Source organism: Lucilia cuprina, chromosome 4 (assembly GCF_022045245.1).
Source record: "Lucilia cuprina isolate Lc7/37 chromosome 4, ASM2204524v1, whole genome shotgun sequence".
Lineage (NCBI taxonomy): Eukaryota > Metazoa > Arthropoda > Insecta > Diptera > Calliphoridae > Lucilia > Lucilia cuprina.
In genome coordinates, this window is record NC_060952.1 from 77,761,000 (window position 1) to 77,785,107 (window position 24,108).

A 24,108-nucleotide genomic window follows, 5' to 3' on the forward strand; every position below is an offset into this window, starting at 1 on the left:
GTGTGCTACTTTTTTGTGAGATAAAGAACTATATTTTTGGGCTTCTGTTTTATTAATCTTATTAATGTTAACATTATTTAAGTAAAATTAATTGTATTCTATAATAATACAATTTCACTTTCGAATAACTTCCAAAATAACAGCATAAAAATAACTTCTTGAGAATGAATTCAGAAGTACTGAACTTTGAATTAAATAAAAAGAACATCCCTGCTATAACAAGTCTGTGTTAAAAAAATTAGTTCTTCAGGTCTTTTTCAGTACTTCCATGGAGTTCTTTATTTTATTCTATAATAATACAATTTCACTTCTGAATAACTTCCAAAAAAAATAGCATAAAAATTATTTCTTGAGAATGAATTTAGAAGTACTGAACTATGAATTAAATAAAAAGGTCATCCCTGTGTTAAAATCATGAAGAAGCGAAAATAATTCTATTTATTCTATGCTCGATATATTTTTGTGTTCTACTTTTTTGTGAGATAAAGAACTTTATTTTTGGGCTTCTGTTTTATTAATCTTATTAATGTTAACATTATTTAAGTAAAATTAATTGTATTCTATAATAATACAATTTCACTTTCGAATAACTTCCAAAATAACAGCATAAAAATAACTTCTTGAGAATGAATTCAGAAGTATTGAACTTTGAATTAAATAAAAAGAACATCCCTGCTATAACAAGCCTGTGTTAAAAAAATTAGTTCTTCAGGTCTTTTTCAGTACTTCCATGGAGTTCTTTATTTTATTCTATAATAATACAATTTCACTTCTGAATAACTTCCAAAAAAAATAGCATAAAAATTATTTCTTGAGAATGAATTTAGAAGTACTGAACTATGAATTAAATAAAAAGGTCATCCCTGTGTTAAAATCATGAAGAAGCGAAAATAATTCTATTTATTCTATGCTCGATATATTTTTGTGTTCTACTTTTTTGTGAGATAAAGAACTTTATTTTTGGGCTTCTGTTTTATTAATCTTATTAATGTTAACATTATTTAAGTAAAATTAATTGTATTCTATAATAATACAATTTCACTTTCGAATAACTTCCAAAATAACAGCATAAAAATAACTTCTTGAGAATGAATTCAGAAGTATTGAACTTTGAATTAAATAAAAAGAACATCCCTGCTATAACAAGCCTGTGTTAAAAAAATTAGTTCTTCAGGTCTTTTTCAGTACTTCCATGGAGTTCTTTATTTTATTCTATAATAATACAATTTCACTTCTGAATAACTTCCAAAAAAATAGCATAAAAATTATTTCTTGAGAATGAATTTAGAAGTACTGAACTTTGAATTAAATAAAAAGGTCATCCCTGTGTTAAAATCATGACTTCTTTAGGTCTTTTTCAGTACTTCCATGGAGTTCTTTATTTTATTCTATAATACAATTTCACTTCTGAATAACTTCCAAAAAATAACATAAAATTTTTTTCTTGAGAATGAACTTTGTGAACTTTGAATTAAAAAAAGGACATCCCTGCTATTGCAAGCCTGTGTTAAAATCATGACTTCTTCAGATTTTTTTCAGTACTTCTATGGAGCTTTTTATTTTATTCTATAATAATACAATTTAACTTCCGAATAACTTCCAAAAAACAGCATAAACATTACTTCTTGAGAATGAATTCAGAAGTACTGAATTTGGAATTAAAAAAGGACATCCCTGGTATGACATGAAGTGAATTCTACTTCTTTTTCGCTTTTTTGAAAGTTCTTTTTTTGCTGGATAGTAAAGTTTTGAAACAGGTGTTTTAATCTAGAACTATTATTTGAATAGAAAACTTTTTTACAGTAATAAATTTAAGTCGGTAAATAATCCATTGAGGGGACTTTAATAGTATAAAATCTCTTATCACAAGTCAAATTATTAACATTGGTCTAAAGGGTTGTTGAAACTAATATTAATTTTGAAATAATTTCTGATATAGAAGTGTAAATAGAAAACTTTTTACAGCAATAAACTTAAGTCGGTAAATAATCCATTGAGATGACTTCAATAGTATAAAATCTTTGATCACAAGTCAAATTATTAACATTGGTCTAAAAGGCTGCTGTTGAAACTAAAATTAATTTTGAAATAATTTCTGATATAAAAGTGTTTGCTTTTTTTCTATGTCCGAATGTTTATTTGTTTTTTTTTTTTTTATAATTTTGAAACTTTTTTACTAAAACTAATAGATATTTTAACTTTTGTGGCATAAATTTAACTATTGTATATTATTATATACAAGCTATTTAAACTTTTCGCTAAGTGTAATTATCGAAATTTTCACAAAATTATAATTAAATTTAAAAACGTAGTTTATGAAAACAGAAACTTGTGTTTAATCAACTTGGATTAAAAAAATGCATTATCTGTACGTTAAAGATTTAGATATTTTTGGATTTTGCTAATTTTCATTATTTCATAATCGTATAATACATATAACATGATAAAACTTGCTAACATAATATTTGGTTTTTTGTTTGTTTTTGGACATAATTTCTGCAGGTGTATTATAAGTATTTTGCTTAAAAAAATATTTGAAAGTTTATGTTACTCTTAATGCATAATTTATTTAACAGGAACAGCGATTTGCTTCCGATAAACTGGCAAGACTAAAAGTACCCAAACCATTTGAACCAGGCGATTTCTTCTCTTGGGGTTTATCGTCATTATCGAAATTTTCGCCCTGAAATTGAAATATATAAATTATAACATATAGTTATATGTTCCTTATATTCTAAAAAAAAACTTACTCTTCTTTCTCTTTGTTCACGTATTTTGCGAGCTAATGATAGAAATGCATCCTCTATATTGATATTATTTTTACAAGAAACCTCAAAGAAAGGCATATCAAAATTTTCGGCAATCTGAAAATTAAAATTTTCACAAAAAATATCTTTAAAATCAGAAACAATACATAAGAATCATTTACGCCTTCTTACCTTTTCCCCTCTCTCTTTATCGACCATTCTTTGTGTAGCCGAACATTCACATTTATTACCCGCCAAAACTTTTACTACATCCGGTGAAGCATTCTAAATGCGAAAAAGAAATAATTTATTTATATAGATTATTATTAATATTTAAAATATCTTAAACATTACCTCTTGTATATTTCTTAACCAATATGACAAATTATTATAACTTTCTAAATTTGTAACATCGTACATTAGTAAAATACCCATGGCGCCTCTATAGTAAGCTGTCGTTAATGTACGAAATCTTTCTTGGCCGGCTGTATCCCATATTTGTAATTTTATAGGTACACCATCCAAATTAATAAGTTTTTGTTTAAAATCGATACCTATTGGAAGAATTAAAATGATTAAAAAAATAACATCAAGAGTATATTTCTCTCAGATGTACAATAATTTTATCGAAATTTGATTAATGTAGCCTTAACCACACATGCTGAGAATTTGATTTAAATCGTTAAAATTTAAGACGTGCCTGAAAAACTTTTGCAGTTTTTCTTATAAAGAAAAAATTTTGTTATTAGTCCATATATGTATTTTTAACAAGTTATTCATATTTTTAAACAAGTTATGACTGTTAAAGCTGTTTTCGAGGGGCCACTTGTATGGAGGCTATCGGAAAACGTGAACCGTCCATTTTCAATACCAAACAAACCCAACCTGAAATTTCAACCGTCTAGCACTTTTCATTCGGACTCTATCGTGCTTTCAACAGACGGACGGACAGACATGGCTAGATCGTGTTAGAATTTAGTGAGGACCCAGAATATATATACTTTTGTGGGTCTATAACCATTATTTCGATGTGTTACAAACGGAATGACAAAATCAACATACCCCCATCTTTTTTGATGGTGGGTATAAAAACGAACGCGCTACGGAGTCGACACCCGGTCTGTGTAACGGTTTTGGAATTAATTCTTTAGTGAATGATTATTGTTCGAATTTTTCAACTTCAGAACTAGTACTACTAAAGCTTTAGATAACATCTTATTAAAAAAATATTTTTCATATTTATTTAGAAATTATTAAGATTAAGGCCAATTTTTAGAAATTGTTAAAGAAGTATTGTCCAATTTTGTAAAAAAAAATATTTTGTATATCTTTTGGAAAATCATAATCATTTTCAAATGACACAGGTTGGCTTGTTAGTTGAAGTGGTAGTTCAATGAACGCCAACTGTCAAGTAGAGTCGAAGAAACTCCGTTTTGACCGGTCCACTAAGATATAGTATTTATAGTATTAAATCCAGCGTGTAGCTGTGAGGAATCTGAGAATATCATTTAGATTAGATCCAAATATCTCATAAAGGTTAGATATGAAGAAACTGCCAAGGAAGCGGAATCTGAGAATATCATTCAGATTAGATCCAGATATCTCATCAAGGTTAGATATGAAGAAACTGCCAAGGAAGCGGTTTATCTTTACGGTTAATTTTGAAGAAAGAGAAATTCATTTCTTCCTTTTTCCAGTCTTTGTACTGTCGCAGTTGCAAATGACTGGGTAATAAGTCGACTTGCATGTATGCTATTACCCTGTGTCCTGTCCTGTCTTGGGCGTTTCTTATTGAAAGAGCATAATAAGTACTACAGTTTAGTGAAAGAAGTGTCGCTTGATTATCGTCAAAGATTCCTATGATACTGTAAATATCAAGGTCATTTAGGCAGACGTCGCAAATATTTCAGCCTGAAATGCACTACAATTGCTTTCAAGACGGTGAGATGTACCAATCCCGACACTAGAACCAACACCGCAGTAGGTTACTTCTGTATCATTCGCTCCTTTCTATATTTTCATTTATTAGTCCTTATGACTGTATAACTGTGTCTCAAATATAAAATCCTGTGTAAAAGCCTCTAGAATTTTACTTTAAGTTATAAAAATGTATCTTTTTGGATTTAAACAGCAAATACTTCGAATAAGATATATAATTTCTCCGATCATTTAAAAAATTTTGTGAAATAATCTAATAAATGGATTTAATGTTTTAACTCAGTTTCAAAACTCCAATAACACAATATAATAATCTGATGGCTTAGTAAATTCCTAACAATAAATTTATATACTTTGAAGGTCTATAACGCAAGCTATGTAATATTGAGATATTTTTTTAAACCCTATTGAAATTGGATTTTTTTAAATCCAAATGTTAGTTCTTGCACTGTACGCCAGGTGCATAGGGCAAAAGGTTTTAATCGAGGTTAAATAAATTTCAAATCATAATGTCAGAAGCGGCAACAGTTATTTCAAAATTTAATGTTGAAATTTGAATATTTCCATACAAATTTTAGCAATTTGTTGAAAAAGATATTATTTGCACTGAAATTAATTTTTCTTGGATCTTGTGTTAGCATATACAGGGTATTTTCAGATAATGATGACCAAAACTAAATTTCAGCATCCAAAGATAGTTTTTTCTTGAAATTTCAAACGATTTAAACGAACGTTATGGAGTCGACACTCGTTCTTTAGAACGCTTCTGGAACTAGTTCTTTAATCAATCATTTTTGTTTGAATTTGTCAACCTCGGAACTAGTTCCAGGGAAGTTATAGAGAACATATAAACAAATATTTCTTTTTTAGCGTTTTTGTTTGAAATTATTAAGATTAGGAGCAATTTTTAGAAACTGTTGAGGAATTTTTACTATTGAACTAATGTTATTTTCAAAACTTACATTCATATACATTTCTTACGTAAAATTTAATATAATTCTTCCGCACCTCTAATTTTTTTTTAAATATTTTTTGTAAGGATATACGTTACAAGCAGCAAACTATCTCTTCTCTCGGTACCATTTAATTAGGGAGCTCTTTAATATCTTGTAGTTCAGTTGAATACAAAAATATACATTTGATCGCGTTTTCTATTTCGATAAAAATATGTTTTCATTTTTAATTTTTTTTTTTGACATTTTTTTCAATTGAGTTGTTTCGGAACTAGTATGCGTTCCATTGAACTAGTGCTGTAGTAATGTATAACTAGTTTCAAAGAACTAATTCCTTGAAAACTATTTAGAAGTATTTAAGAACCATAACAATATTTTAAAGAACGAGTTCCAGAAGTAGTGGCCACGCTACTAGTTCGAAGGCTGTTGTTTAAGAATCTGAAGTGGTTCTGTTTTCACTCGTTCTAGAACTAGTAGTTTTTAGAACAAGTTCTAAAAATTTTCCTGGGTATTTTCATTTTATAAATTCATATGCAATATTTTATGTAAAATTTATTTTTCTAAAACACCAAGGTATCAAATATAATATTTTAGGGTATACTTTTTTATTATCCTCATAAATTTGTTTATTCAATCTTCTTAATACAGAAAAGTGTAATCAAGAGGTTCTACTCCACATATTATTTTCATTTCGATTTAATATCGTATTACAATTTTTTTCTTTTTTTACATTTGATTGCGACATTATCGTTAATTTCTACTCTTACAAGATTTCTTGCCATTTTTCTTATTTTAATTCTAATTAAATTTTATGTCCGTAGCCCTAGATAAACACAATAAAATTGCAAGATAAAAAAAAGAATAAAAATTAATTATTTATTTGCACAAATTCTCATTGTGCTCGTAGGATAAAAAAGGACATTTAAAAACATGAAAATGAAATAGTCTACTACTTACCTATGGTAGAAATGTATGTGTCATAGTATTTTTCATCACAATATCTATGTACGATGCAAGTTTTACCGACATTGGAATCGCCCAGAACTAAAACTTTATAGGTGGCTACAAAATCCAGTGCCATTATTGTATTTAGTTGTTTTTGTGTCACTCAGAATTACACAAAACAATAAAATGTTAATGTACGATAAGGATACCAAGGATATATAAACTTTGTTATTTATATATCCAACGATTTATTTTTTTTCTTGGCTTCGAATGCGTATTTAGAACTTAAATTAAAGATATTTTTAATTTCATTTGGTTTTTTTATTTCGTTTGCTTTTATTTCATTAACTTTTCTTTTAAAGTTTTTATATTAATATTTAATTAATAAATATTTATTTTATTTAATTATAAAATTTTCAACTTGTTTTCTGCACCGCTTTTGCAAAAGTATGATTCAACTAAGATTTTTTTTCTGTTACATTCGTTTATTGTCGCTTTTAGTGAAAAATCAATATCCTTTTTGACTATTGTCAAAAAAAAAAAAAACTAATAAAAAGGGAGGTTTTAAACAGATGTTGATTGTTGTGTTGACTTTTGTCGCAGTTTCATTTTATATATCCTTTTTGATCCTGTATTCTTGTTTTTTTAGGGGTTTGTTTATATTTTATTCCCTTTTGACAACCAATTCTCACCTGTAGAAATTATAACAGTAAACATATGTATGGACATACAGTGAATCAATTAAGTAATTTGCCTATGTAAAATTTTATAAATTTTAAGAAAAAACTTTATCTGAACAGTTATTTATAGCAAAATAAAGCAATTTGTTTGTTGTATTTTTTAAAGAATATTTTATATATTAATTTTCTACCATAAAAAGTAAAATCGTGATATTAATTAACGAGACTTTTGATAAAATGTGAACGTATTGTTAAATTTCTAGGTCAATTAAGTATTTTGCTTTTTTAGGTTTTCTGTTATTTTTTAATATTGCTGCATTATTTTATAAAATTTAATATATTTATTACTCCTATATATTAGAATAACATTTATTAGATATTTTAGTAGTGGAACGACTAAATTTGGACATTTCTTAACCGATTTATTATCCTATATACCTATCAGGATTTATCAATATTTGACTTAACATGAAATCTATCGTTTCTTTCATTAAATTTCGAAAATAATAAGTAATTTTGAATTGGATACATCACATTTTCACCCAATGTGGATATGATTTTTGCAAATCGCAATTGAAAAATACTTAACACTCTTCCTTTTAACAATAGAACAATAAATTTCAAAAATAATTTGAAAACCCCAATGAAATTAACCGGAATTCTCAATATGCAAAATACTTTATTGACATGCAAATTCTGATGAAAAATAATAAAATGCAACAACAAATGCACCAAAATTTGTATATTAATATTCTTTCTAATTTTTCCCATTTTACACAATCTCTATTTTTAATTGGAAAACATATATTTATTTTTTACCTGTTTTTTCGAATTTTATTTATGAACAAAAAACAAAATTCTCTTAAAAAAAGGTAGGCAAAAAACTTAGTTGATTCACTGTATATTGTCAATTACTGGTTGACTGGGTGGTAAACTCAAACTGTATAATTTTACATAACATTTCTCAAAATTAACTGAAAATAGATCGCCAATATAACGCTATAACGAGCCTTAAATTATTTACAGGGTGTTTATAAAAATAAAATTTATTTTAAATATTTCTACCTATTACCAACATGAAAGCGTATCAACATTAAATCGCCATGATAAGTTTACAGAAACAATTTTAATTCATAATCTTAAAAAAATAAACTGTCAATAAATTGGTTTACTACTGATAACGTAGTTAATGATTCTTTCAAACCCTTATTTTTATATTGCAGAGGGCCACCAGTTTTTCTTTGAAAAAAAACAAATAAAAAATAAGAACTTCATCAGCTATTCTTGTAGAGCTTTTACTCACGAGCAAAAAGCTATTTCCCTCCCTTTCGCACAAAACGATTTCAATGATTTTTTAGCTGTATTTTATATATCTCTTCTCACCAAATAATTTCAAAATCAGACAAAAACTGATTTTAGATTTTTTGAATTGTCAAAAGTGAGATCTCTGTATACTTTGTGGTTTACTTATGCTAAATTTTTATTTTCTGAAGAAAGACAGTTTAATATTTTGAATACGAAAGTATTTAAATCTTAAAATTCATCACTGACATTTTAATAAATAAGTAAATCTGGCAGGTCTGCAAATGGAACAGATGATTTTCTTCTCTGTGTGGTACACATTAGTGATGGTAAGTTAAATTTTAAAATTTAAGTACTATTCGCCAGAAAATTTAATTTGTACCAAATATAAATGTTTATTTGCTGTTTATTTATGCGTTTGTGCTGATGTTTGTAACACCCTGAAACGAAAAGTCGACTTTTTTCGACTCCGACTATTTTCGACTTTTATTCGACTATTTTCGACTTTTATTCGAAAATTTTCGACTTTTTGACTATTTTCGACTTTTATTCGAAAATTTTCGACTTTTTGACTATTTTCGACTTTTTAAGGTTTTTGACCATTTCAGGCTTGTCGACGATTTTCGACTTTTTCGACTTTTTTCGATTTTCAACAATTTTCGACTGTTTGACTATTTTTCACTTTTTTACGACTTTCTTCGACTATTTCCGACTTTTTGACTATTTTCGGCTTTTTCCGACCTTTTTCAACATTTTTCGACTTATTTTAGACTTTTCCGACTTTTCGACTTTTATTTCCAAAGTCGACTTTTCGACTCTTTTCATAGACGATAGTCGAGTTATCGACTTTTTTGAAACAAAATAGACTTTCAACTTTTATCCACAAAAAGACGATAGTTTGATTATTCGAAAGTCGATTTATAGAACCCTATTTCTAAGTCAATTGTGCGCACGCTATAGGTCGCAATTTTCAAGATAATTTGATAAAATTTAGCTAATACCCTTTTCTTGGTTCGAGGAGTTTTATAGAACGATAAATGAAACTACTGATATTTATAGTGATCGGGCTTCATTTGACCCTAGCCCCCATACAAACTCCCTTTCAGAAAATGACTTAAAGGTCAAAATTAAATTAAAATCTATATAAATAACTTTGAAGTAGACGTAAATTCCTCTACCAAAATGTATAAGGATAGGACCATATTTACTTTCACTCCCCTATGAGCCCTCTTGTAGAAAATCTCTTTTGTCAATAATGCGTAAAAATATTTCACAACACGTGTAGGGTATCATATAGTCGGTAAAAACTTTTTATTAATGTAATATCGTTAAATCGGAAAATTGCTTATGTCAGAATAATTTTGATCTAATAAATTTCTTTATTTAATGAACAAAACCAATAATTGAATCGATAGGCCATATATACAGAATAACTGTGAACCGTGTTAACTTGGTATTATGAATTACGAACGAATAACTGTCATCTCTAATTTTTATTGAGTATTTATCAAAATCAGCGGTTCGTTTTCTTTGGTTGGATACAAATAAAAAATAAAATTACAAAAAAAGTGCAAATAAATAGAAAATATATAACTTAATTTGTTAAAATAATGTAACAAACCTATTTTTTATCATACACAAACACTAATATTCCAAAAAATTACAAAATGAATGAACAAAAAGAAAAACAACAACATGACGTCATTCAGAGGCTGAATTAAGAAGTTCAAGTGTTCATGGAAACATGGTATAAACTAGGGTTCTATAGTTGAAACGAAAAGTCGACTTTTCGAATTCTTGCATTTTATGAAAAGTCGACTTTTCCACTTTTTTTCTATTGTTTTTTTTTTATTTGTTGAAATTTTTTGAGTTTTTTCGACTTCTTTCTATTTTCGACTTTTTCCAACTTTTTTTTCGACTCTTTCCGACTTTTCGACTTTCCGACTCTTCGACTTTTCGAGTTTTATTTACAAAGTCGACATTTCGACTTTCAAGTGTTCATGGAAACATGGTATAAACTAGGGTTCTATAGTTGAAACGAAAAGTCGACTTTTCGACTTCTTGCATTTTATGAAAAGTCGACTTTTCGACTTTTTTTCTATTGTTTTTTTTTTATTTGTTGAAATTTTTTGAGTTTTTTCGACTTCTTTCTATTTTCGACTTTTTCCGACTTTTCGACTTTTTCCGACTTTTCGACTTTTTTCGACTTTTCGAGTTTTATTTACAAAGTCGACATTTCGACTTTTTTCATATACGATTGTCGAGTTATCGACTTTTTTGGAACAAAATAGTCGACTTCGACTTTTTCGACTTTTTTCGACAAAAAGTCGATTGTTCCATTATTTGAAAGTCGATTTAAAGAACCCTATTCTGGAGTCCAAGGTTTTTCAAGATATTTTGCATTATATTCAGTACTAGTACCAATTATACTTTATTGTTACATATTGTACCTTAAAAAGTACAACTGTTTTAACTTTGCCAGACCTGGTACTACACACATCGATAGTGGTGGTGGTTGTATATTTTGTTTTGTATATTTTCGGCATTTAATAAATTCTATTTTCACTGAAAAATATATTTATTAGTGAAATATAAATAAAAAAGTAAGATTATAAAGATTTGTTGAACTTTTTGCAAAATCTAATTATTTTAAGTTTAAATTTTGATTTTATTACGAAAACAATAAGATTTTTGCTTCAAATCACAGTGTGTTTTTTTGTAATATTTTCATGCTGCCTGGATTTTTATCTTATATATATTTTTTTTGATTTGGAAATTTTTCTGTGGTTAATCACAAAATGAAATGAAACATTTTAAATAATGTCTAATTCTGACTACATTGCATTAGCTTTAAAAGCCGAAGAAGAGGAGAGAAATTCAACATACAACACAGGACTTTGTTGCTGTGAATATTTGGATCAGCAGCAACAAAGAAATCACTTATTGGCTTGCTGCTGTAATTGCCAGGACTTTGATTTGGTCTTTACTAGTTTTATAACTTGCCAACGGGTGAATCAGCAGAATAAAGAAAACATGCTGTTAACTTTCCAGGATAGATTACGTATACCATGGCGCGGTGGTGCTAAACGTATTTCCATGGAAGCAGTTATACCGGGAATGATATATCCATTGGTTATCGGTTTGGCTGCTTTGAATGAGATAACATCGTACATTATGTTGGGTGCTTGTGCAGTTTTCTTGGCCTATGCCCATCATTTTGTAAAACGCAATAATGTAAAGACTAAATTCTTTTTTATGTGGATGATCTGGTCAGTGGTGTATTTAGTCATGGGTTTAGAGTTTGCTTTGCCGCTGTTAGAACTCTTGCCAGAGGAAAATTTCATACTGGTAGTTATGGCCTGCATAACTGTCTACTTGATATTTTTGACGCGTAAAAACTCTACAGCTTGCCATGATTTACCTTCGCGTTCTAATGAAGATGATTTAGCTGATATTTCAGAAGCCACCGCTGCCGAGGAAGAAGAGGAAGCTGCTGCTCATACAGCTTTATTGATAGATAACGATTCTCCTCGAAAGACTTTACACAATCGTGGCACACATCAGCATCAAACAAATATGTGTCACATATGCCGTAAATATGTCTCGGCCCGCACTATACACTGTCATGTTTGCAACGCTTGCATAATGTTGCATAGTCATCACAGCTACTGGTTGGACTGTTGCATTGGCCAATATAATCTTCGCTACTATACGGCCAGCCTGATTATGAGCGTTTTAACACTGGTATTTGGTGTCGATCTAACTCTTACTGCTATTTGTCATCCGCTATTAATTGGACGTATTTGGAATATACCCATTACATTGCCCGATGATTGCAGTGAAGTATTCGATGAGTATACCTTGGGAATATGTTATGTCTTATCTATATATGCCATTATTATGTTGACTTATCAATTATTTTCTTTACTCTTTCAAATAATCAAATGTACACGAGATCCGGTACATTTCATATTTGGTGATATGTCTCAGCCATTTTCGAAAATTTATAAAAAATTAAGTACATAAGTGAATGAATGGTTGATTAAGGTAAAGAGAAGGGAAGGTCAACAAAATTTATTCAAATGGACTAATATCTAATAGGTTTTAACTAGATTTTTTTTTAAATCTTAATTTTAGCAAAAAAATTTTTTTTAATCGACTTTGTTCAATTGTAAATTGTATCTTATTGTTTACATATTCTTTTTTAATAACATTTTTTTATTAAAATCTGTTAGAAATAAGTCCATAAAGATTTTTTTGTTGAATAGAAATATTGTGTTAAGCGTTAATTAAACTTTCGCTCTAAATGTTCCGTAGTATTTAATGGCTTAATGAAGTAGTATTTATTTAGATTAAATAAATTTTTTGTTTATTTTGTTTTTGCTATATGCACAAGTTTTTTTATATACATATATAGGTTTATAAATATATGTGGTCACAAGCAAGATAAATCGTCTTCTGATAGCAATTTTTACTATATAATTTTCTAATCCTATAAAGTATGAACATATACATATTTTTGTATATTAATTCCAAAAAGACATCAAAGACTTTCTAAAAATTTATTTTCTGAAGAGACCTATTATCTTTGGAATCCAATTCTTAAACAATTTTATGAGATATATTTAGTGAAAATTATTTTCGCAAATAGTAAAATAACATCCTTCAACAAACCGTAAAATTTTTCGAAATTATATTCTAAAATAGACTAATATTGCTTGTGATCTTAGATTGTAGTTACAATAATCCTAATAGGATTTATTTATTAATAAGTTTGAGAATAAAACAGTGGTTATAATGAAGATAAATCTATTTCTAATATTTTCTTAAGAAAAAAAGTTTTAAGGAATTTTTATATTTAAAACAAAAACTTAAATGTTTTATAAAAACTTGATACTATTGTAAAAACTTTTAAGCTATTTGGTAACTACATAAGTAAATCCATATTTTATTTAAATAATAATCTAATATCTGTCTAAATCTATAGATTCTACATTTATGATAGATTATTGAAAACAAATAAACAAAACATACTAAATGTAAAGATGACAATTTGAAAAAAATAGTAATGGAAGCAATAAATATTATATATTTTCTTTAATAAGCAACAACATTAAAAAGTATAAATTTCGTTTGATGTTAAGAATACGTATTAGAACTTCATCAATCAAAATATATTAAACAAGTGTGCGCATAAATATAAGTTTCTTTTTTATAATATTAAATTTGATTAGAACTATTGCAAAGCTAAATTTATTTAATTTATAATAATTAGTAAAACCAAAGAAAATCATATATAATTCGTTAGTCTTTGTTTAGAACTACTATGCGATACAAATAATCGTCTTAAAATTAATATTTACGCTCATAAATATTATAAATAAAGTATGTTTTAAATTAATAAAAATGTATGTAATATCCTTCCTTACAAATAATAAAATAATTGTAGTAAATTTGAAATTGAAATCAACAAAAATAAATTAATATTCAGTCAAATTTCAAAATTTATAGCTGATGTATTGTTTAAATTATCAAAAAAAAAATAGTTTGATAATAAAATTCCAACTCTGATAAAATTGATTTTTGAATAGTCGACTTTTAGTAATAACAGCAGTTTAAAAATCTCCAGTGCTTCTAAAACCTCGTGTAGCCGTCTCAGCTGGTTCATTTATTTAATTGTTGACATTTATATACAAGAATTGTCAAAAACTACGAGAAAATAAATTTTTGTCAATCACCTTCTTAAATTCGACTTATTAAACAACACAAAACAGCTGTCATTACAAAAACAAATATTAAAATCGCAAAATGTCACAAATTAGACGTGAGGTAACTTTTTGTAATATATAATTTTTTTTGAGAAAATATTAATTAAAAATATAAAATTTATTAAAGGTAATAAATGCATTTAAAAAATTACATCGCACCAGGCAATTCATATTTGCCGGAGATGACAGAGCTTTGGAAGCTGGTCGTAAAGAGATAAACGACAGATTCAAGAAGAATATGACGGAAACTAATGTGGATAATGTGAAAAAGGTAAGACATTTACTAAGAAATTGTTTAAATTTTTATAACAGTTGAAACCATATTTCTAGATGTTACAATTAGCCTTAGATGTGGACAAAGAGTTACGCACAAATGTCATACAGGCCAAACAGAAAGAGGAAGGTGTTTATGGTAAGTTATTGAAAACGAAAAATGATGTACATTTCATTGAACTAGAGTTTTTTTGTTTTAGAGTTGCGTATTACTCCAGAAACAACACGATTGGAAAATTTCCCTTTCAATCCTGATATTGAAATACCGCCAAGACGTAAAGCCAAATCTGGTTCTGGTGACGGTGGATGTTGTGGTGGTGCTGCACCGACTAAAAAATAGTTTTAATAATTTATTAGACCTTGGGTATTGTTATTAAAAGAATTTAATTTTCTTAAAAAATATATTTTTTCTGGTTTATTTTTTATGTTTTTTAGATTTGCTTTTCTTTGATTTATTTTTCTTGTGTTTACTTTTTTTGGATTTCTTCTTTTTCCTTCGTTCCTCTTCCGAAGAGCTATTAGATTCACTTGAACTGGTTTCAGTACTTTCCGAAGAACTATCACTATCAGTAGAGGTGTCTTCGTCACTGCTTGTGTCATGTTTCGATTTCTTGGACTTTTTCTTGTGTTCCTGTTTTTTGTGTTTTTTCGAAGTTTTTACACCATTTTCTTTCGAATACTCGGGGGAACTTGGTCGTCTTCTACGTTCTAATGTTGGTTTATGTATTTGCCTTTGATCAGGTGATCTACGTCTAGTATATTTTGTTGTTGGAGAATGTCGTGATTTCTCGTTATACCTTTTGTTTGTTGGTAAATATTTTTCGTCGCGTTTTCCATTCTCGGATTTATTGTAATAACCTCTGTCCATTTCTCTTCGACTGCTCCTTTCTTTCGATTGATTGCGTGATCGTGATCTTGACCTACTTCGCTGTTTTTCTTGTTTCTCTGATCTACGGTTATAATTTCTCTCCTTTTCTCTTCTGTCACTTCTTTCCAATGATCGATTACGAGATCTTGATCTTGATTTTCTTCGCTGTTTTTCTTGCTCACGATGACGTTCTTCACGAGCTCTGCGTCTTTCAGCAGACGACATACGCTGTCTTTCATGAGATCGAGAGCGTGATAATCTTTTATGTCCTCTTTCCCTATTCTTTGTCGAATCAAATTTTTTTTCTTCGTAATCTCTTCTTTTATTACCATTTCTTTTTTCTCCTTTTTCTCTTAAATTATTAAAGTCTAGCCCTTTGCTATCGCCCTCAATACCCCTGCCTTTGCCTCTCCATTTCACTTTCGACACAGACTGAGAAAAGTCTACATGTATGCGTCGATCATCTATTAGAACATTGTCCATTTTGAAATAGGCTGCTTCACACGATTTTTGATCTTCAAATTCCACAAATGCGTATTGTAAAGAATCGCCAGTTTTACGATCTCGTATAACTTCACATCCTTTAACTTTTCCAAAACGACTGAATATAATTTCCAAATCATCATCATTTGTTACTGGATTTAACTTGCAAACAAACAAAACGTTTTCTGGAGGTGCCATGTCAGCATCTGGCAAATCGCCTACAATTTCCAAAATAGTAGCTCTAGCTTTTGCTTCACGTTCAGCCAGCATTTCTTGAATCTCCTCCATGCTTTTGCCATCGGTGTCATCAATATCTTCATCGGCAGCGATACGACCATTTTTCAATCTCTCAGCACTAGGCGATGGAGAACGGCTAGGTTCGCGAAAGCCTCGAGGATCTGGAAAAGGATCCTCCAATATCACCGTATGTGTTATTCTCATATCTTGATAGGGACGAAAGTTTTCGTCTACTATAGATTCATTTAATTGCCTCAGCACTTCATGACCCTCTACAACCTCACCAATCACACAATGCTGACCATCCAAAGATGTTAAATTCTCTCCTAGTGTAAAGAAAAACTGACTGCCCACCATATGTTTCCCGGCTCCAACCAGCGACAAAAGTCCAGCTGTTGTATGATGGATTTTTGGTAAACTTTCTGCTTCAAAGAATCTTTTATGTTGTCCTTCGACAACACCCCATATTGAACTACCGCCATCTCCGGCTCCAGTTGGGTCACCGGTCTGAGCAATAAAACCTTGTTCGATAGTATGAAATAGATTATAATTGTAGTACTTTAATTTACACAATTTCATAAAATTTAAACAGGCTACAGGTCTCTCTTCGGTAAAAAGATCTACGGTAATATCACCGATAGTGGTTTCTATGACCACCGACATTATTTACGCTAATTTTCGACAACACTTAAAAAACGTTTGCATTTATTTATGAACAAAATAAATGGCAAAAAACAAAATGACATGAGACTGACTGAATTCAAATGTACTAAATGTGATGCCAGATTTTTTTTATTATTATTTTTTTAATAGGATTCTATAAATCGACTTTCGAATAATCGAAAAAAATCGAAAGGTCGAAGTTGACTATTTTGTTCCAAAAAAGTCGATAACTCGACTATCGTCTATGAAAAAAGTCGAAAAGTCGACTTTGTAAATAAAAATCGTAAAGTCGGAGAGTCGAAAAAAGTCAAAAAGTCGGAAAGAGTCAAAAAGTCGGAAAGTCGTAAAAAATCGAAAAGTCGGTAAAAGTCGAAAAAAAATCGGAATAAGTCGAAAATAGTCGAAAAAAGTCGAAAATAGAAAGAAGTCGAAAATAGAAAGAAGTCGAAAAAACTCAAGAAATTGCAACCAATAGAAAAAATGCAAATAAAATTTTTTTATTAATAATAATATAATGTTAAATGGCTACATAAATTTACGCTTTTGGCTTCAGAAAAAGTCGAAAATAGTCGGAAAAAGTCGAAAAGTCGACTATTTATAAAATATTAAAAGTCGAAAAATCGACTTTTAATTAAATGAAAAAAGTCGAAAAATCGACTTTTAACTAAATACAAAAAGTCGAAAAGTCAACTTTTCATAAAATACAAAAAGTCGATAAGTCGACTTTTCATAAAACGCAAAAAGTCGAAAAGTCGACTTTTCATAAAATGCAAAAAGTCGAAAAGTCGATGCACATAAATAAAACAACCCGACGAAAAACAAACCGTAACAGCTGTTTTATCAAAATAAACATTTTTTTTGGTGTGGTGAGTTATTTTTGTTTACAAATATGCGTTTCAACTATAGGGAGGTTTCTACTAAGGTGAGAATTAAACCTACGACCTTCAGTCTACCAGAGTAGAACACAACCTACCGAATAAAAAATATATTACAAATTCTTAAAAAATGATTATGAAATTTTGTCTATGAACCGATAGTTTTGAAAAATATCTTTATATATATTTTGAATTTGGATAAAAAAAATATCTCGGGGTTTAAAAAAACAATTTTCAACAAAGATTCGGGCAGACAGAGTCTCACAAAGATGATAATGATAAAAAGTATTAAATATATGTATGTATAGTATTTTTAAGATCCTGTGAAACAAATCGATTCACTAATTTTGAACATGCACCAAATTGATTATCCCAGCAAAAATAAAACAATACACCTCCATATTAATGACATTTAGCACCACTTCAAAAGTAGCACTAAGTGATTTTTCTTGCCATCTGTGGAAGTGATGTTTTTTGACTTCCAAAGAATCGAAAAGAATCCAATTTGTTTAAAATTGAAGGTATATTTTTTTGTACTGAAATTTTTAAATTAAACCCATTTTATATGCTCGTAATTTATTTATCTATTTTAATATTATTTAAGTCAAATTAGTTGTGTTCTATAACTTCCAAAAAATAACATAAAATTTCTTCTTGAGAATGACTTCAGATGTACTGAATTTGAATTAAATAAAATAGACATGACAAGCCTGTGATAAAATCATCACTTCTTCAGGTCTTTTTCAGTACATCCATCGAGTAAATTCTACTTCTTTTTCGCTTCTTTGCGTTCTTTTTTTGATGGCTATTTGATAAATATAGCACAACATCGTGTGTAAAAATTTACCCATATCCGTTCATAAATGTGACTGCCAAAAAAAAGACTCACGTGCTCATGTTTAGAAAATGTACATATGTTAAATGGAAAGAAATCAAAAGCAGAGGCAAAAGTAAAAACTGTAATTATGCCCAGCAAACATTATGAGTTGAATTTCATATGTAAGCAGGTTTTAAAAATATTCACAACTATCGTCAATAGAATTGGAAATTTTGTTCCCTCGAAGATAAAATTGCTATTGTGAACTTGTTGTAAACAAGGCATTCACAATAGTTTATTTTGTATATAAACAGCTGTTCAATGTTTACAAAATTCCATCAACAGGGGAATTTTTTTCACGACAAAAAAGTGAGTGAACGAAAAAGTGAAAAGGGAATATATTTCACGTGAAATGATGATTGGCGATAGGGGTGATTGTAACTTAATACAATTTGAATTGTATTACATATTTTAAAAATTGCGAACTACAGGTACAAACTAAGGGCGGGGATGTCTTAACCAAATCAAAAGGTGAAAATTTGTCTTTTTAAATTTTTATTTAATAGTACATCAATAAATAAAACATTTTGAAATAATTGCAAAAATTATTTCAGAAGTTATTTGCAATTTAAAAGTTCCGCACATCTACGGTCCTCCATATCGTCTTTTTAAGAAAGAGTAAAACAAACTTTAATTGTTAATAACCATTAATTTTATGTTTGTTGGGTAAGAATAACGTTGATTGATAATAGAAATTGAGATAGTCAAACAAAATTGCAGATACAAAAACTTAATTCTTGTATCTATATAGATATCATGGATGGAAATGTCGATAAAAAAATATCCAGTTACTAGAAGTCTGGTTTTCTCTAGGGTTCTATAGTTAGTTAAAACGAAAAGTCGACTTTTCGACTTTTTGCATTTTATAAAAAGTCGACTTTTCTACTTTTTGCATTTTATGAAATGTCGACTTTTTGACTTCTTTCGACTTTTTCCGACTTTTTGCAGAAGCACATATTTGTAAACAAAAATAACTCACCACACCAAAAAAAATGTTTATTTTGATAAAACAGCTGTTACGGTTTGTTTTATTTTTCGTCGGGTTGTTTTCTTTATGTGCGTGAAAAGTCGTCTTTTCGTTTCAACTATAGAACCCTACTTTTTAATACCCTACAATAAGACGTATTAATACTTTTATAAAAATAATTGACATAATATTATTAAAAATCACGAAATTGCTTTCGGTGCGTGGAATAATTTTACCAAATTGACTTTCGAAATTTAACTTATGTCTTCCAATTTGGAGGATTTTTTCATTAGGTGCAATCTTTGTAACAACGTGTATATACCTGTATATTGTAACATTAGTTGTCAAATTATAATAAAACAAGCAAACTACAATTCTAAAAATTTTAAACATTTAACTTGAACAATTTTCTTGAATTAAATTTTTTTAAGTAATCAATTGTTTAGACTATTGTATTAAGAATAAAAATAAAACAAATTTTACTTTGTAAAACGTTCATTTAAAAAAACTATTCGCCAAAAATCTTCATCTTCTCATCATATTAATAAATACGGTAACACTTTAACAAGTGTTTGTTTTTCTTTGTTTTGTACTAAAAACTTAACAATTTTCTTTTGTGGCAATGTAATCAGAAACCAGAGCCGATCAACTAAATTTTTTTAGAGTAGCGGCCAATTTGTTAAGCCGTCGTTGACGAAAACTGTTTACTGTAAAACTTTAAAAATAAACGTAATTATTTAAGTAATTTTGTTAAATTTTCTATAATTACATAATAACATATCTTTATTTTTTAATTTGAGCAACTAAAGGCTAATTTACAAATACTACTGAAATTCTAATTCAAACGCCGTTAACATATTGAAATGTGTTGGCTAAGTAGTTTGATCAGCTGTAATGAAAAAAATATTTTTGTGTATTTTATCAGAAGTTTAGTTGAATTCTGTACGCGTTGTGGTGAAAATTCGGAAAATTTTCGTAGTTAATAGGTTTTTGGCCATTCATTTATTTGAGAAAACTAGTTTTAACACAATTTTCAATATAACAAAATTACGATACACATAATTTGGGAAAAAGTTTAACAAATAAATTTAGGAAATATCTTCAAATTTAATTATTTAAAAAATATTAATTTCTTATCAGTAAATGGACAACAAACAAAAAAATCAAAAGAAATCCATAAGCAGTTGAAAAAGCAAAAAAATACAAAAAAAAAAAAAAATCATAAATGAAAACGTCAAATAACAAAAAGAAAGGTGAAAGAGCAAATACCAACAAGATTTTAAACAAATCGAATAAAAGAAATCCTTAATAAACGTGATAAGAATAGTTTATAAAAAAAAGTGAAAATTTCTATATCTACCACAAAAAAACAACAACAAGTGTTTTAGATCGATTAATATATTTTATGCTAATGTTTTAAAGAAAAAGTAACAAAAAATAATAATTCCAGAAATACCATTGCATTGCGTGATTTATACACATTCGTCGGGACCCCTGTAGTGTTTATTAGTTTATGTGTTATTTCAATTGCTATTCTAATTGTTTATTAAAAAAGTGAATCTTTTTAAGAGTGTGTAAAATCTATTAATTAAACTGGCCACTATTAGCGAAAAATATCAAAAATTTTTCAACAACATGGAGGAGGATGAAGAGGAAGAAGTTACAGACATTAAACTACAAATATTTCATAACACTGTACGGGAACACATTGTAAGTAGAAACACACACCATTGCACACATGGTTATATTTCATTTTTTTTCTGTAAACATTTTGTTTTATTTTTTAAAGACACCAAATCAAATAGTATTGATATTTCTGTACTTTCCTGTAGTCACGTTTTCAATTTATAAATTGTTACATTCAAAGCATTTACTTACCACCACCATTATTATCATCACTCTGAATGACTGCTGCGGCTGCCAGCATGTTATACCTAGTGGTTGATTTTTTTTCTTTTGTATGTTTTAACACAGTATTAGGTTGAATCTGATTGCCCAACGAAAAACAAGTTCATCACATTTTCATTTTAGGGGTTTTAAGTTCTAGTAAAATAGACGCCAGCTAGGTGCTATGCACAATTAACAAAACTCTATACCTACAACTATAAAATTATTTAACTTGATTCGCTTTCGTTTATTGCTACAGCGGCCTTTTGACACGAGATTTTTTTAAAGTATTGTGGTGTCCTTGAAAAAGGATATGATATGTTGTTCAATCTTATGAAATATGACTGTACTAATAAAATTTTTATTTGGACTCAATTTGTATTGGAAAGGGGAGTAAGAAAGTATTGTTGATCTTGTCCGTACATATAATACCCTAAATCTGTTATAAATAAACAATGTGATTTATTATACCCTACACCACTATAGTGGGGAGGGTATTATACGTTTATGCTGATGTTTGTAACATACAAAAATATTGGTCCGATACCCACCTTAATGTATACTGATCGATTCAGAATCATTTTTTGAGTCGATTAAGACATTTCCGTCCGTCCGTCCTTCTATCCGGCTACAGGCCGCAATTTTCAAAATAATTTGATGAAATTTAGACCAAGCATGTTTTTTGGCACAGGAACGAAGCCTATTGAAAATGGTTGAAATCGGTCCATTATTTCACATAGCCCCCATACAACCCTACCTCCCGATTTGAACTTTTTATGCCATAATTACGTCAAATATTCTATTATCTCTCTAATAATTGGCATAAATAAGTTTTACATAAGTATAAATGACACTGCAGATTTTCGTAAGGATCGGCTCTTATTTGACCCTAGCCCCCATACAAACCCCTCTTCAAAAAATGTCTTAAACGTCTAAAATTGACTTGTAACCATTTGTATCGCAATGAAACTCAACAAAATTAACTGTTATTTAAAAATATATCCTTTTCCCAACTTTACCGAGGATCGGCCCTATTTGACCTATATAAAGCCTCATTTAGAAATTTTAGTTTTTTTATCAATAAATTGCTTAAATATTTTGGAAAAATATTCAACATAAAAGTTTCTTTATAAAAAGTAAAAATTTTAAAAATATACTCATGGTGTAGGGTATTATATGGTCGGCCATGCCCGACTATACTTTCCTACTTGTTAGTCATAGGAATTGTTTTAAAAAGGTTTTTTTTCTTAAAATTTTTCTCCAAAACATTTACATATACATATATTAATTCATTATCTATATTTTCACAAAACAAAATGTTAATGTAGAAAAAAAATTTATATTGCTAACCACTTTAATCAATAAAATAAAATGTAAAGAAATCAATATCAAAGAAATACAAATAAATAATTAAAATGACTTAAGTATGTATATCTGAGGCAAGGTACAATTCAACTTAAATGTTTTATTATGAAAACTAAATCACATTTTATTTTTGTAACAGGTGTAGGGTATTAAATGGTCGGCCTCGTCCGACTTTAATTTCTTACTCATTTAAATTTGTTTTTTATGGGGGCTGTGGTCAAATAAAGGCCTATCATTTCATAAATCAGAAATTTGTTGTATGGGGTCTAGGAGAAATAAAGGACCTATTTCAATTATTTTCAAAGGCTTCGTCTCTATTGTGATAAATTTATTGAACAGACTGAATATGAAAATTAAAAAATTAAATATACAAATTATTTAACTACAAAGACTACTATAAATACAAATTATTACAAGTAGTACTATATATAAATGCAGGAGTAAATTAGATATACAATTTACATTCTTCTTCTCAACTCTCTCCCTGAATGTAAAATTTACTAATATTATCGAAATTTTCTCATGCATTTTTAACATAAAAGATAATAAAATAATATATATTACATTTCATAATCAAACACAAAAAAAAAAAACAAATTATTTAAGACCAAATTTATCTCGAAAATATTCTAATTTTTGTGGAGTAACAGCTTTGGTAAAAATGTCTGCAACCATCTCATTTGTTGATATATATTTCAGAGTTACTTCTTTGTCATCTATTTTTTGTCGTATAAATTTGGCTTTTATGTCAACATGTTTGGTCTTTGGGAAATAGTTATGATTTAAAGCAACTTGAATTGCACCTTTGTTATCACAAAACAATGTTATTTTTTTATTGCATTTAAGACTTAATTCGGTCTCCAAACGTTTTAACGAAACAGATTCTTGAATAGCTGCAGTAACCGACATAAATTCTGCTTCTGTTGACGATAACGCTACTGTTTTTTGTTTTTTAGTATTCCAAGATATTGCCCCGTATTGAAATATAAAAATGTACCCAGTGGTGGATTGACGATCGTCTATATTTCCAGCCCAGTCAGCATCACAATATCCTTTCATATCATTGTCACCATCATTTTTGTATACGATACCTTTATTAACGGTTCCTTTCAAATATCTCATTATCCTTTTTACAGCTTCCCAATGAGGTTTTCCAGGATTTGAACTAAAACGACTTAACATATTTACAGCATAGCATATGTCAGGACGTGTAAGTTGAGCTGCATATAAAAGGCATCCTATAGCTTGCATATAAGGAACTTTGGACATTTGTTCTTTAG

At 28.7% G+C, this 24,108-nt stretch overlaps 5 protein-coding genes across 6 annotated transcripts in view; 3 read left to right on the top strand and 2 right to left on the bottom strand.

Moving 5' to 3' along the window:
• Window positions 1–1,617: 1,617 nt before the first annotated feature.
• Window positions 1,618–7,222, bottom strand: LOC111678070 (ras-related protein Rab-13). The gene is made up of 5 exons (XM_023439306.2): window positions 6,596–7,222; window positions 3,102–3,301; window positions 2,940–3,032; window positions 2,751–2,864; window positions 1,618–2,683 (listed from the first exon to the last, which is right to left on the bottom strand). The coding sequence occupies exons 1-5, from the start codon at window positions 6,717–6,719 to the stop codon at window positions 2,570–2,572; spliced, it is 645 nt and encodes a 214-aa protein (XP_023295074.1). The 5' UTR covers window positions 6,720–7,222; the 3' UTR covers window positions 1,618–2,569.
• A 3,831-nt stretch (window positions 7,223–11,053) lies between these two features.
• Window positions 11,054–14,031, top strand: LOC111678062 (palmitoyltransferase ZDHHC23-B). The gene has a single exon (XM_023439298.2). The coding sequence runs from the start codon at window positions 11,386–11,388 to the stop codon at window positions 12,589–12,591; it is 1,206 nt and encodes a 401-aa protein (XP_023295066.2). The 5' UTR covers window positions 11,054–11,385; the 3' UTR covers window positions 12,592–14,031.
• A 76-nt stretch (window positions 14,032–14,107) lies between these two features.
• Window positions 14,108–15,024, top strand: LOC111678064 (complex III assembly factor LYRM7). Its single transcript, XM_023439299.2, has 4 exons — window positions 14,108–14,394; window positions 14,461–14,604; window positions 14,664–14,745; window positions 14,807–15,024. Exons 1-4 carry the CDS (start codon window positions 14,374–14,376, stop codon window positions 14,944–14,946), a joined length of 387 nt encoding a protein of 128 aa, XP_023295067.1. The 5' UTR covers window positions 14,108–14,373; the 3' UTR covers window positions 14,947–15,024.
• On the bottom strand, window positions 14,896–16,953 carry LOC111678061 (peptidyl-prolyl cis-trans isomerase sig-7). The gene has a single exon (XM_023439297.2). It carries the CDS (start codon window positions 16,855–16,857, stop codon window positions 15,022–15,024), a length of 1,836 nt encoding a protein of 611 aa, XP_023295065.2. The 5' UTR covers window positions 16,858–16,953; the 3' UTR covers window positions 14,896–15,021.
• A 3,543-nt stretch (window positions 16,954–20,496) lies between these two features.
• LOC111678076 (protein Lilipod) overlaps window positions 20,497–24,108 on the top strand; it is a 41,755-nt gene continuing 38,143 nt past the window's right edge. Inside the window, exon 1 of one of the 2 annotated variants that reach the window (XM_023439312.2) lies at window positions 20,497–21,286. In XM_023439312.2, coding sequence (XP_023295080.1) covers window positions 21,212–21,286 — 75 coding nt within the window. In that variant the 5' untranslated portion in view covers window positions 20,497–21,211. The remainder of the gene's footprint in view (window positions 21,287–24,108) is intronic. The other variant, XM_023439311.2, reaches the window with a different exon arrangement.

Bases quoted from the DNA above. Each gene is read 5' to 3' on its own strand.
- LOC111678070 (XM_023439306.2), bottom strand. From the start codon at position 6,719: ATGGCACTGGATTTTGTAGCCACCTATAAAGTTTTAGTTCTGGGCGAT. The intron at 3,033-3,101 runs GTAATGTTTAAG...TTTCGCATTTAG, and splicing joins GGTTAAGAAATATACAAGAG to AATGCTTCACCGGATGTAGT. The intron at 2,684-2,750 runs GTAAGTTTTTTT...TTTCAATTTCAG, and splicing joins GTGAACAAAGAGAAAGAAGA to GGCGAAAATTTCGATAATGA.
- LOC111678062 (XM_023439298.2), top strand. From the start codon at position 11,386: ATGTCTAATTCTGACTACATTGCATTAGCTTTAAAAGCCGAAGAAGAG.
- LOC111678064 (XM_023439299.2), top strand. From the start codon at position 14,374: ATGTCACAAATTAGACGTGAG. The intron at 14,395-14,460 runs GTAACTTTTTGT...AATTTATTAAAG, and splicing joins TGTCACAAATTAGACGTGAG to GTAATAAATGCATTTAAAAA. The intron at 14,746-14,806 runs GTAAGTTATTGA...TTTTTGTTTTAG, and splicing joins GAAAGAGGAAGGTGTTTATG to AGTTGCGTATTACTCCAGAA.
- LOC111678061 (XM_023439297.2), bottom strand. From the start codon at position 16,857: ATGTCGGTGGTCATAGAAACCACTATCGGTGATATTACCGTAGATCTT.